Genomic DNA, 13651 nt, shown 5'->3' on the forward strand with positions numbered 1-13651 from the left:
TGCCGCCGGGAATTCGCCAGATGTCCGTCCCCTTCCTCTTTCTTTGTGTTGGCGTTCTAACCTCTGGTGGATTTGTGAGGACTATGGTTACCTGCTCCTCAGATCTCTGCAGGGTAAATCCAGACAGCTAGCTAGACTATCTGTCCAATCTGAGTTTTCTGTTGCACGACTAAAACTACTTTAGAACGTACACATGTTCCACCAAAACAAGTTCCTTCCTGAGGCTAATTTGCAGAGGCACCGTGGCTCCGTCCGCCCAAGCCAATTGTGATTGGTTTAAAAAAATGCCAATCAACCAGAGCATCCCAGAATGCTGTGTGGACTAGCCAGACCTTCCTCCGCAGCGCTGTGGAGGAGGGTCTGGCAATGCGAGACTAGTAATGAAAACTAATATTTCAGGGGGTTCACCTCTACAGTCTGCACTAGAAAACAAGTCATTCATATAACTCTATAAGCACAGTATAAGTTTGATCTATGATGACAAAACACACTAATGATGTTAAAATGTACATTTGGCGAAGAGTCCTGCTGTTTCCCGCATAGTATTCTGCGTGAATGGAACACATTCAATGTGACCAAGAGCAAACAGGGCTATCAAATATACAACAGCAAGGTGTAATGTAATATTTATTTACATTATGTATGTGTAATTTCTGTCAGTGAGTCAGAAATATTCAACACCTAAAATATAATTTAAACAGGGAATGGCACAATACAACATTAATTATTAACTAACTGACTGAGCCAGACATTTGATTCATAACAAAAGGGCAGTATAAAAAACGCCTCTCTCTTTGTTTTGGTGTCTGATTGAATAAACTGTGTAACATTAAAATGCCACATATTTGTGCAAGTTAAAGTCTTATGAAACTGTTTTTGGATGTCTAAAAGATATGTGTTACAGTTCCATAGGTTAGTTCCTAAAAGCTCAGTGACAGCCTCTCAGTGGCACCTTTGAATTATGAGTCAGGCCTCCACATCTGTCACCCTGTTTCCTTTTCTTTTTAAATGAGGTATTAGTGCTGTCAGACTAATCAAAGCCAAAGATTGGATTTCACAGTGACAAGGAATTGAAGTCGTTTCCACTCGACCATATGGGGAGTTTTGGCAATAGCAATCTATGGCCATCTCCTGGCCACATGGCTGAATTACATCTTCCAGGTCTCGACACACTCATTCAGCTAATGCAACTACAGCCACTCAAAATCACACAATCACACAATGATTATGAGGAACACCTCATTTTCCAATGGCTACTGCAAAATCAAACCTGTTGTCATTAGCTGGGATCAATCTGTAATTTATGTAATTTGTTACTGTGATGTTTTACTCTGATTTGTTTTATTTATTTAATTTAACTTATAGGGACCAGCAACCTGTCAGGGACTAAGGATGGAAATTAGCCTTTGGCTATAATCCTGTATATTTACATTCTTCAAAATGTTCATTAATATACACTGTCCCTTTTTGAAATAAATGAACTTAATCACATCATAACTGGGGGGTCTGGGGGTCGTCCTGCATAACGTGCAACACTTCTATTTCCTGCATTCTGGTGAATTGTCATGCAACAATTTGTGCCTTTTCTGCAAATGTCTTCATCTGCATTAAGGAAATTATTATTTTCGTCATTAAGGAAGTAAAATGTTTACCATGTTTAGTTTTACCATTTTTGGTTTAGCGTGTTAGCATGCTAACATTTGAGAATTAGCACTGAACACCAAGTACAGCTGAGGCTGATGGGACATAAGTTTTTTCAGGTATTTGCCCATAAACCACTGACAAGCTGACCTGATGATGGCGCTAGATGAAATGTCAGAGGATCACCAAAGTCGTTACAATTCCTCCTGAACATCTGTACCAAATTTCATGGCCAATCCGTCCAATAATTGTTTAAACATTTTTAAAAGGCCATGCTTGAAAAAAAATAAATAAATAAATCCCAAAACGGTCTCCTCATGCGTTGATCACTGGGGAGTCAACACGTCAGCAGGTTTGTCAGCCTATATTTTGTAGATAGAATGAACCCCAAAAACACAAGAGGTGATTATTTGGCTGTTCTTCTTCTGACTATTTTTGAGAAACACAATCCATTATTATAATTTATTTCTTTTAAGATTATATTTTGGGGCATTTTCAGCCTTTATTGACAGGACAGATGAAGACATGAAAGGTGAGAGAGAGGGGGGATGACAGACAGCAAAGGGCACAGTTGATTGCACTTAGCATCTGTCCATACTCAAATAAAATCAAAAATAGATAACTGAGGACGACATGATTCATGTGTAAATAAAGCTGATTCTAAAGGGCATATGTGAGCTCAAACAAACACACACAAGCCCGTTTTCACTGTGTGGCAAATGACAGTGAGTGCCCCATTTATTGGTTTTTCAAACATGTAAACATACGAGACGGTGACTCGAAAACAATCACATACAAGACATGGTGTCAACCAATAAAATAGAAAATATCATATTCATCTTTATATACTGTATACCCAAACAAATGAACATTGCAAGATTGCAAAAGCTGGAATGCTCAAAAACATCAAGGTTTCTTTTTTTAAATATATATTATAGATATATATATATGTATATATGTATAAGGTAGATTTCATATACATAGATTCAATATGGACTCCTCCACCGTTTGGCTCTTCTCTACACAGTCCTTTCCTGGCACATTGCACATAACCTCAGGAATCATGTTCAGAAAGAATTGAATTATTGGTCAAGGATGAGTTAACCGCTGCAGCTTATAGTCCAAACCTGACTAGAAGTCGTAGATCAGCGCTCGCCACTCATGACAACGACTGGGCATCGAGAACCGGTTCCAACTTGGAATCGTTTCAAAAATTACTCGTTCGGAATATGATCTCGTATTTTACGAAGATAGTTCACTGAAACGTGTTTCTGAAAACATTTGAAGAGAGAAATAGGCCGTGCAGTTGCTGAATCTGTCTTCATTTTAGATCAACAAAGGTCAGTTTAAAAGATTTTCGTCAGATTTTGAGAGGCGTTTGTCACGCTCATCCTGCTCGGCCAAAATGAAGGTCGACGGCTCCTCCTCCGACGGCGGCACGGAACACGCCGAACAGACTCAAGTCACCGACCTCGCCAGACTGTCAGACGGCTGATTATCAGGTTGGTGTGTAGCTGCCTTAAAGTGTGGCTTTATTTTATGTTGAAAAAAAAGCCTGGTAAAATTGTAAACCATCATTGAATCAAAATAAAATGTTCCTCTTATCTATGAAATAAGTGTCTGAAATAATCTATGTGACCCCTTTCAACTCCACCCCTCAAAGAATCGGAATTGAGAATCAATAAGAACCGGAATTGAAAGGACGAATCGGGATTGGAATCAAAATTGTCAAAATCAAAGCGATGCCCAACCCTAGCCCTAAGCATGACTGTGTGTTATCTGAAAGACTGGTGCATTTCAAATACCAGTATGTGGGAGGTGCTGTTAACTCATCGACACATCTGTCATGTTGCTCTACTGATCCCCCATCTGCAGCTAGAGATGCTCCAAAGTGCCAGCCTACCAACACATACTTACCAATACAGGCTTACTGTATACTTCTACACACTCCTGTGTGATATCAGGGATTTGTCATTTCGGCTCATACCATGGCACAACAAACACACAAGGAGTAAATGGATAATGCCTGTACTGATCTGGCAGTATTTCTGAATATCTATAGCAAAGACAACATTTAATGCTGTGTAACAGAAATCCAATATCGCTAAACAAAATCCCCAAATCAATCCTTTAATGTATGCCTTTTCACCATGCATGTGGTGAATTAACCCCCTTTTTGGGGGTCAATTTACCTGGTGCATTATAAATAATATTTTAGGGTTACTTTATGCTCTTACAATTTACAGCAGAAGTTCTCTGTGAATCTCTTTTCATATCCAAGCAAAACTGGTACTGTAACCGAAATTTCCCTGACCTAACTGATATCGAATCCAATCTGAAATGTAATCACATCGGGACCTTGTGAATCGGAATCGAATCGATTGGGAAAATCATGGGCGATACCCAGCCCTACATCTGAATGTGCATTAGAGCTATAAAACACCATCCAACAAAGTCAGCAAGAAGACTGAACTGATAACAAGACAACTTAAAAAATGGGCTCCATTTGGTCGTAATGGCCATGACCTGCAGGCGGCAGGTATGACCCTGAATCTCTCTCAGCTGATGTGTGATATGTAATGATTTTTACAGCTTGTAAGTGTTGCAGACGCACTACAGAACCTTTCCCATTTGGATTCAGCCATGGTAAGCAGTGTCTGTATTATTTACATCAATGTTAATACATGTTGGTTTACCTGCTGCACAGAGTCGGCGTTACAGGTCGGCATAATGGGGAATGTTGTCGTTTATTGGTCTGAATTGAAATGGAGTGGAAGCCACGCCCAACCGGCCGGTTGAGTGTTTACACTGCTGGATAAACTAGTATCCACGTTGGTCAGTACCAATTCCTTGCTTTTTGTCTCCCTAATTTGCATGGAAGCATCCCTAGCTGCAGCAGAGTTACACTTTCAAAACATAAGGCATGAATCAGCCATTACTCTTTGACGCTTTCTGAATTCAGGTCCAGACCGCAACAGTCAAAGCAAAGGCAGTTTTAAAATAAATACACGCTATGGTCCCGTCGCTGCCTTGTTCGCTACATCCTACTGAGGTAGACAGATGCATACTGCAGTAGTCACCTTGCCAACCCACGTTCCCTGATGAGGCAATATTTATCTACACTGAACAAGCAGCAAAAACCTTTGTAGTGCACATTAGCCTAAAATAAAAAAGTGTACTTCTTGGATGTTGCAGCTTTGTTATACTTAAGCTACGCTCCCATATGTTTACACAATACATTTACCATATTGTGCACCGTCAATCTTTTAAGACTTAAGAGTCAAACGAAAAATCTGTTCAATAGAGCTGAAAAGGCTGAAAAAATATGCCAGACTCTTGCACACATCCATGCTTTATAACAGACAGAATTGGTCACCTTTCATGTTGCCTTGCGGGCTGTAAGACTTGTTAATTATATCTTTAGTCAATACAAATCTGAGATGCTGTGAGTGTAGTTACAATGTTTCTTTGTTGTTGTATTTCAAGGAATAACCTGCAGCAGTTTCGAGGCACTCCACCAGGGAGCCTGCTGAGAGGAAGTCCAGCTCCACTTCAATGTATTTTATGTAAATAGCAAAACGTTGAGATGAGTCCTCGCCTCCCTCCCCGTTCTGGACATGTGTGACGTCGCCGTGGCAGTTCTCCTGCAGGAAACGCGTGATGGCGGAGGGTACCCCATGGTGGACATAGTGTTTGCCGTAGCCCTGGAAGTGCTGGAAGAGACTCTGCTGGATGGTCCTGTCCTCCGCTATGCCTAGGTAGCAGTACGTGACTTTAGCCCCAGTCCTGTCACATCTCTCTGCCCCTTCTCCATCAGCCTGACTTTGTTCCCCGTTCTCTGAGCACTGAGGTGAACTGTAGTCTTCACCATCCCCCTGGGGAAAGACGTGAGCCGTGTCGTGAGAGGATGCCACTGCCTCGTAGCCAATTGCGTAGAGTCCATAAGCCTTGGGGATGTCCCCAGGGAGGAGGTAGTGGGATGTGCCCTTGCTGCAGCCGGCTGCCCTGGACTGGGACACAGGGATCCAGTCCACCTCCATGTGCAGTTCCAGGCAGCGTGCCTCACTGATGGTAATGTCCAGGAACTTGTAGTAGACATTCTTCCAGTTCATCTTCTGAACTTTGGTCATGATGATGCGGCCCTCTGGCTTCTCGGGGTTGAAGTACTCGCGGAGCCTCTTGCCCAGCGGCACCTGCGAGCTGATTTCGGCGTAGTGGTAGCGCACGTCCTCGCGCCAGCGCGTGTTGTAGCCCACGCCAAAGATGGCCAGTTTGTTGGAGAGGTGCAGCCGGGAGAACTCAGTCCATGTCTGGAAGGGCTCCCATTGCAGCTGCACCGACTCAAGGATACGCGTCACAGTCTGCATCGTGTCCCTTTTTCTGCAGAGAACCCAAGATACATAATGATGACGCGGTAACGAAACACGTTTTCCATTTTAGAAAGTTCTAAACAAGCAGTGACCCGTCAGACAAAATAAATACCACCTTGTTATCCTGGTTATGGGAGCTACTGTGGCTTAAAATATGTCCGTTACCTTTGCCTTTATGCATCATGGGTTGATGCATGGAATGTATAAGTGAAGCTAAAACATCTGGAACGGACCCGCGAGAAATCAATTATGTAGAGCTCAAATATGGGCCGTTTTTACGAAAGTTGATGGCTAATTGCAAATTTGGTATGACTGTGTCGGACTTGAGAAGCTCCACAATCTGCCCTGATATGCCGTCAGACAAATTAAAGTGGTGGCTTTTCAATAGCCATTTGTAAAGATTAGGCTAATTCACAACTTACAACACAACACTTTATATCAAACGGATTCAATTTACAAAGACAAAGTGAAGTCAGTCCTTGTTCTAGTTCACTTACTGGATTTGTTCTGTCAGCTCTATTTGAATCTGCAGAGCTCTGTTTTTAGGCACCTGGGTTTCTTCTAGAGAGAAGACAAACACACGTATTAGTTTTAAAAAAAAAACCTCATTATTTCTGTCTTTTATTGCCATCTGTCCACTCCTTGCCAAGACACTCACCAGTCTCCATGTCTCCCTCCTGGAAGGCGGAGTCCAGCACCTGGTTGCACCAGTCCTCCTGGGAGAAGTCTTCCAGGGTGCTGCCATCAGACTCCATCTCCTGATACAGCCCGCTGCTGTTGATCAGCACTGGGGCACAACTCTGGGAGTCCCAGCCTCCCTGACCAAACACCTTCTCCAGCTGCTCTATAGTGTAGCTGCTCTTCCGCTTGCCGATGCCGTGCTCCTTCACGCGGCTGTAGCAGCGCCGCAGCGTCTGTATGTGGTGGGAGGATACATTAAGTCAGCTGTGGTGCCCGCTAACTGTCAACTTTGTAAAGTACGAACAAGATATAACACTTTATTGTCCGTAGGCATGGAAATTTGTCTTGCAATACAAGCTCCAACAATTAAAAAGACAACAACATGAAGAAAAAATACCAGGCATCATTAAAAACAAAAGTCAATAGTATCAGTGTCTTCCCTAGCTTTGTGGAAGACTTATTTGGTGTTTTTTTTTTTTTAAAAGTGATGTTTTACAATAAAAATAAAATTGCAATTTGACATCATTTTGCACCATTATTATCACCATGTCTGTGTAAAATGTTGGAAAAGCTAGAGCAGATAATAGATAACCCTTTTTGCCGCATTTCACATTCATTTGGCCAAAAACGGCTCGGGTGCTGCATCTATGACTTAAAATGGCAGCGGAAACCCTGAATATAACGGGACCCAGCCTTGTAAGAGTGGTCATAAAAATAGTCATAAATATATAAATATATGCAGGAAAACTGTCACTTCTTTGCCCTCCTGTGCTGATTCAACAGGGATATTAACAAGGGAACACATGAATGTTCTGAAAAATCTGGGACCCTATAGCTCCCCCCAGAGGGCAGGAGCTGGTACTCCCCATTCAACACATGGGAAGAGACCAGGGAAATGTTGTCAGCCAGTCTGACGATATCTGAGATCTCCCCTCACACTCTAATAGTAATGTAAGCTGGCTACCTACAGGTTTAACAGTAATTCCATTTGTCTGGCTGTGGACTGCAGTATGTTTTTCAGTCGGGATGCACCGTTCTGATCCCATGGATAGGTATGGGCACCGGCCCCGAGACTGACCTTATTAAAGTGCTCATATTATGCTTTTTCCCTTTCCTTTATTGTGTTTTTTGTGCACGTTATAGGTTTACAAAGTGAAAAAGCCCAAAGTCCCCCCCAAAGGGACTTACCATCTCCAACAGAAAACACTGTTCACAAACTGCTCCAAACAGCTCTACTGTAGTCCAGCCTTTACTTCAGAGACAAACGTGGTCACTTTGGAACACACGTTATAATGCTCGCCTAGCTGCTAGCATGGCACGCCCTCATACTCTGCTTCTGACTGGCTAGTAGTCCTTACCTAGGTACTGTCAGGGCCCGCCCTCATACTCTGCTTCTGACTGGCTAGTAGTCCTTACCTAGGTACTGTCAGGGCCCGCCCTCATACTCTGCTTCTGACTGGCTAGTAGTCCTTACCTAGCTACTGTCAGGGCACGCCCTCATACTCTGCTTCTGACTGGCTAGTAGTCCTTACCTAGGTACTGTCAGGGCACGCCCTCATACTCTGCTTCTGACTGGCTAGTAGTCCTTACCTAGCTACTGTCAGGGCACGCCCTCATACTCTGCTTCTGACTGGCTAGTAATCCTTACCTGGCTACTGTCAGGGCACGCCCTCATACTCTGCTTCTGACTGGCTAGTAGTCCTTACCTAGCTACTGTCAGGGCACGCCCTCATACTCTGCTTCTGACTGGCTAGTAGTCCTTACCTAGGTACTGAGCATGTCCGACTCCCAACAAAGATGGAACAGAAGTGAGATGTCTCACTCTGTAGCTAAAACAGAGAGCTCAACACACTGAGAGCTGAAAAGAGGAGCTGCAGCAATGTGCAGTACAATATATATATACAATTTTTTTTTTCTTATTAAACCATGTAAACCTATTCTTATATAACCTCTAAATACAATTATGAACCTGAAAATGAGCGTAATATGAGCACTTTAAGCAGAATGTGTATCGGCCGGTCATCATCGATCCACATTTCAGACTTAATACTACTGTAGCTAGTAGAAATGCAGCTGCTGTTATTCAGCACTTCCTGTATGTGCTACGTAATAGCCTACATATACATATATAAAAGGCAGTGCAGAGCTTTTACTGTGAAAGTAGAAATATTGACAATGCTATTTGTGGTTTGCCAACATTAGCAAAGATTGAATCAATATTGTTTTGTATTTCCTGTAGGGCTGGGCAATATATCAATATTATATTGATATACGAGACTAGACATCGTCTTAGATTTTGGATATCATAATATGACACAAGTGTTGTCTTTTCCTGGTTTTAAAGGCTGCGTTACAGTAAAGTGATGTCACTTTCTGAACTTACCAGACTGTTGTAACTGTTCTAATATTTGCCTTTACCCACTTAGTCATTATATCCACATTACTGAGGATTATTTATCATTTTGCATCAAGGTCTATGACGTGTTTAACTAAGCTCACTAAATGAGAGGGGCTCACAACACATGGCGGACTTTAAAAAATCCCCAATAGAATGTTTTAAGATACTAATACTCTGCTTGGAATGGGAATTTGAGTTGAAACATTGTTAGGAATTTGCGTTGGTGAACTAATTCAACACAACATACTAATAATAAACCATCATATCGGCTACATAAGGACATATTTAAATACACAAAGTATCAGAGAGATAAGCTAAAAACAATGTACCTTTAAATGCAAGGTTTGCAATTGGGAAGTCAAATAATCTAAATTTCGTTTAAAAAAAAAAAAAAGAAGCTAAATACTATAAATCAGAGATCTTCAATAGGGGGTCTAAGGCCCCTAGGGGGTCCTCAGAGTTACTGCACAGGGGCCACCAAATTATGAATTTTTTTGAAAGGTTTTTCAAAATGTAAAATGTCTTAACATGAATCCAACATATTATGGCTTAGTATTCTATGCATTAAAAAGGTATAGGCCACCGTAAACTTTATTGTAGGCCAAGTTTTATATGCAACTTAAATATATTATAAAATATGTCCCTGCTCCATCTCTCTTTCAGCTAAGGGGACCTTGGCTTAAAAAACATTAAAGACCCCTGCAGTAAATAATTACCAACATAAATAAACATTTTTTTTTTTTTTACCATTGTTAAATGAATGTGCAATTTTAGATGTGGTCTTAACTATTTTCTCAAATGTATTAGTTTCAGCAGTAGTCAGACTACCAAACCAAAGTGTGATGAGGATGTGGATACGATAAAGTTACCATACTCTCTACAACAGATACTGTATGTACAACAGTCGAGGAACAAGAAGCAAAACAGAAGTTTGAGTAAGGGGAGGACTTTTCCTCAGCTGTCCTGTGGACATACAGAGGACAGCGGTTTATCCCGGCACCTCAGTGCCGTTTGTCAGCTCTGTATCTGTTCACAGCACCAGTAGTCCTACATGTAAAACATAGACAAGTTGAACATGATGGCTTGTCCACTAACCATTCAGAGGGCATGTTTTTTTTCAGCTACAGCCTCATGTTACCTTGCATAAGAATGAGTTCCATGCAGCGAGGAAGCATACATTTGGGAAAAAGAGAGCAATGGTATTGGATCAGAGTATCAGAATTGGTGCAGTTTTCCACTGTAAATGAACATGTAGTATCCATTTACTTTTTCAGTCCCGATACCGATGACTGGGCTTTGTGTATCTGTCGATACCCGATACCGATCCGATACTGTTGTTGAATTAATAATACACCTTCTACCTTCCTTCCACCATGTGGAAGAGACTAAAGGCACCAGACTTTCCTAACTAAACATTACTTTACTAACTAAGAAAAAATAACAGATGTAATGTATTGAATTCTTATTTATTTGTACACAAAAAAAAAAAACTGGATCGGCCCGTGGATCAGGGGCCTGTTGCACAAAACCAGGATAAGGGATTAAGCCGGGATATTCAGGTTATCCTGGGTGACTTTAGCTTTGATTTGGTTGCACAAAAGCAGGTTGAATTAAACCCAGCCAAGTAACCATGGAGATTTATTCTTTGCAGCTAGCCTGCTCCAGAGCGGGCTAACAGCCAGGCTAACAGCCAGGCTAACAGCCAGGCTAACAGCCAGGCTAACAGCCAGGCTAACAGCCAGGCTAACAGCCAGGCTAACAGCCAGGCTAACAGCCAGGCTAACAGCCAGGCTAACAGCCAGGCTAACAGCCAGGCTAAGACTAATCCTGGAGTCTGACGTGTTAAATCAGAAATATGATCCGAAATAAACGTGTTTAACAGTTATTCCGTTGTCTTCTGAATGTGTTCTGCTTTATTTTTATTAACATGCATTACTTGTCACTATTACTGTCACAAGTTTGATGTAAATCCTACTATTGCAGTTCTTTACATGGTAAGAAATGGTTGCACTGGCACTGGAGACACCGTGAAATTCCCTGTGCAACGTGGAGAGGCGGGGGGAGGCGGGGGGAGCCTCCCACACCGTGCAGAGGACTCTAAAGGAGACTTTTAGCGTCAATAACGACGACAATGGCACCTGACCAAACGTCCGTATTTTACGAGATGAGAGTGGGAATGTGTTGGAACGCCACAAAGCTTCTTAATCTTTTTATTTTGGTGCTGTCACGCATCTGGGAGTGAGAAAAACCCCCTGAATAATAATAATAATAATAATAATAATAATAATAATAATAATAATAATAATAGGCTATATTGTTTTACAGATATGCTTACAGTGTGTTTTGAAGTCACTTACTTCTTTTTTCTAGTTTTTGTCCAGTCATGTTTGTTCTGTATGAACATTTATTGTAGAAAGATATTTAGAATTAGACATAGCTTATAGAGATTTGTGCATATGGTTGTAAAACATATTCTCGCATTGTGAATACGGGTTTGAAATTAAGCCTAGTCTTTAGGGTAAATGTCCAGAGGAACATTAATTCCCTCTGCTCACTTTTAAGGCAAAGTAGGCTAAATAATAAAACATTTTATTTATTTAGTACTTTACAGCTACACAAACACACTTTACAGTAAAACCAGCACATTTAGCACATACAAACAGATACAGCAATACAACCAACACATAACAAGCATATTAAAAGCAATTAAAACACAGTGTACAACTTTGTAAAAATGTGGAGTGACTAGTAAGTAGATCTTTTTAAATCCTTACACATTCAGTCGGTCCGCTATTGTCTGTTGGGCTTTTTCTCTCTGTCTGATAACAACAGCCGTATTTCCCTTTTTGCATATTATATGTTTCACCTCCTCGTCATTTTCCATTAACAGCTGCTGCTCAGCGGGTTAAACATATGCCGCACGCGTCTTCTCCATTTCTGCATCAGTAAATCTGTGATGGATACCGTGGTCTATTTAAGAAAGCCGTGGACGTGCACTTATCCCAGCTATCTACACCTGGCTGACACAGCGTCACCTTCTCATCCTGGCTCGGCAAACGTGCAACCGATTAAACCGCGATGACACTAAGTCAAGCTGCGCTTTTTCAGTTATCCTGGATTTCTTCATTCTACTATTGTGCAACAGGGCCCTGGTAATTTTTCTGATCCCCAATCCAGATATTTTGTCAATATCGGGACCGATATCCGATCTTAATATCGGCTCGGTGCACCCCTAGTATCCATTGTATGTAGTATCCATTACAATGCATGACTGAAAACAGAACATGTATTATAAGGTGAGTGTAGGTGGTGATATATGGTATTGGAATGAGGAGACTTCATTGATGACAGATTCAGATGTAATAATGCATAAGACATATCTCCACCTTCAGGTGGGATTACTTGATTCTACATACTGGGCTGTAAGCCAATGTTATCAGTGTGTTCTAGCCAGGGTTGGAAATTCACTTTTTGTCCAATTGCCACTGTGACTGGTGGATTACAAGCCACTCAACAGATTACCATTGTTTTTTGGGGGCTGGTGAGTGAAGCACATCTAGCAGCCACTTGCATATTTTACCAGCATTTTTCTGATGGCTGGTGTTAATTTCCATCCCTGGTTCTAGCTGTATGTCAGGTCAACAACCTGTGACTGGACTGATTTGCAAGCCCCAAGATCCAGCTCGGTCTCAAATCTACAGGCAGAGCTCCTGATGATGGAGGCTGGACATGTAACGTTATGCGTGTGTCCTCATAATAACCTTATATTTACCTTCATCCTCTCCCTGCACTGGGACGGGGTCCTCTCATATCCCAGCTCCGACAAGGCTCTGGACACCCGCTCGTACATGGCCGGGCCGGGGGCCTTACCGGAGAAGACGGTGCCTGCGACCTCCAGCTGCTGCATCCTCGCCTCCGTCAGCCTCTCGTTGCCCCAGACCGCGATGAGGGCGTTTGTCTCGGACGGGGTCCACGACATCCCTCGGCAAGCCGTGAAGCTGTTGGAGGAGGATGAGGCCGCCGTCCGGCCCGCGGTCCCTGAGCCCACGTTCAAAGGCGAGAAGCGGTTAGGTGTCGAGGGATTAGAGTGGTATTGATTACTGTCACTCAAATCTTCCGACTCGGGGGATGGCACCTCGGTTTTGGGTATCTTTAACGGCGTCGATATCTCTGAAGAATGCTCCGCGGTACTGGACGCCGCCATGTTGCCTCTGTTGCTAAGGGGAGGGGGAGAGGGAGGGTGACGTTCGGGGCTTTACGCTAGAAGGTATGAAGAAAAACACGGCGCGGAACCTAGGGGAGACGCAAAGGTACGTGGATCCTGGAAGACTTTGGCTCTCAGGTAAGCAAACAAACAAACAAACAAACAAACAAACAAACAGCAAACGTCTCTCGACCCAGTCCTTTATGCGCCCTAACTATGACACGAGGGTCGCCTCAGAGAATGTCTCCTCCACCTCCCTTATAAAATAAAATAAAAGATAAACGTTAAACCTTGTGTTGTCTTCGGGTCAAATTGAAATATGGGTTTCTTTTTAACTACCTCATTTTAATGACCCCA

At 42.3% G+C, this 13651-nt stretch overlaps 1 protein-coding gene across 1 annotated transcript; it reads right to left on the bottom strand.

Annotated features, from left to right (window-relative positions):
• Window positions 1-3509: 3509 nt before the first annotated feature.
• On the bottom strand, window positions 3510-13307 carry msantd2 (Myb/SANT DNA binding domain containing 2). The gene is made up of 4 exons (XM_078266405.1): window positions 12863-13307; window positions 6670-6925; window positions 6509-6572; window positions 3510-6021 (listed from the first exon to the last, which is right to left on the bottom strand). The coding sequence occupies exons 1-4, from the start codon at window positions 13292-13294 to the stop codon at window positions 5097-5099; spliced, it is 1677 nt and encodes a 558-aa protein (XP_078122531.1). The 5' UTR covers window positions 13295-13307; the 3' UTR covers window positions 3510-5096.
• Between the last annotated feature and the right edge of the window lie 344 nt (window positions 13308-13651).

Source organism: Sander vitreus, chromosome 13 (assembly GCF_031162955.1).
Source record: "Sander vitreus isolate 19-12246 chromosome 13, sanVit1, whole genome shotgun sequence".
NCBI classification, from domain to species: Eukaryota; Metazoa; Chordata; class Actinopteri; order Perciformes; family Percidae; genus Sander; species Sander vitreus.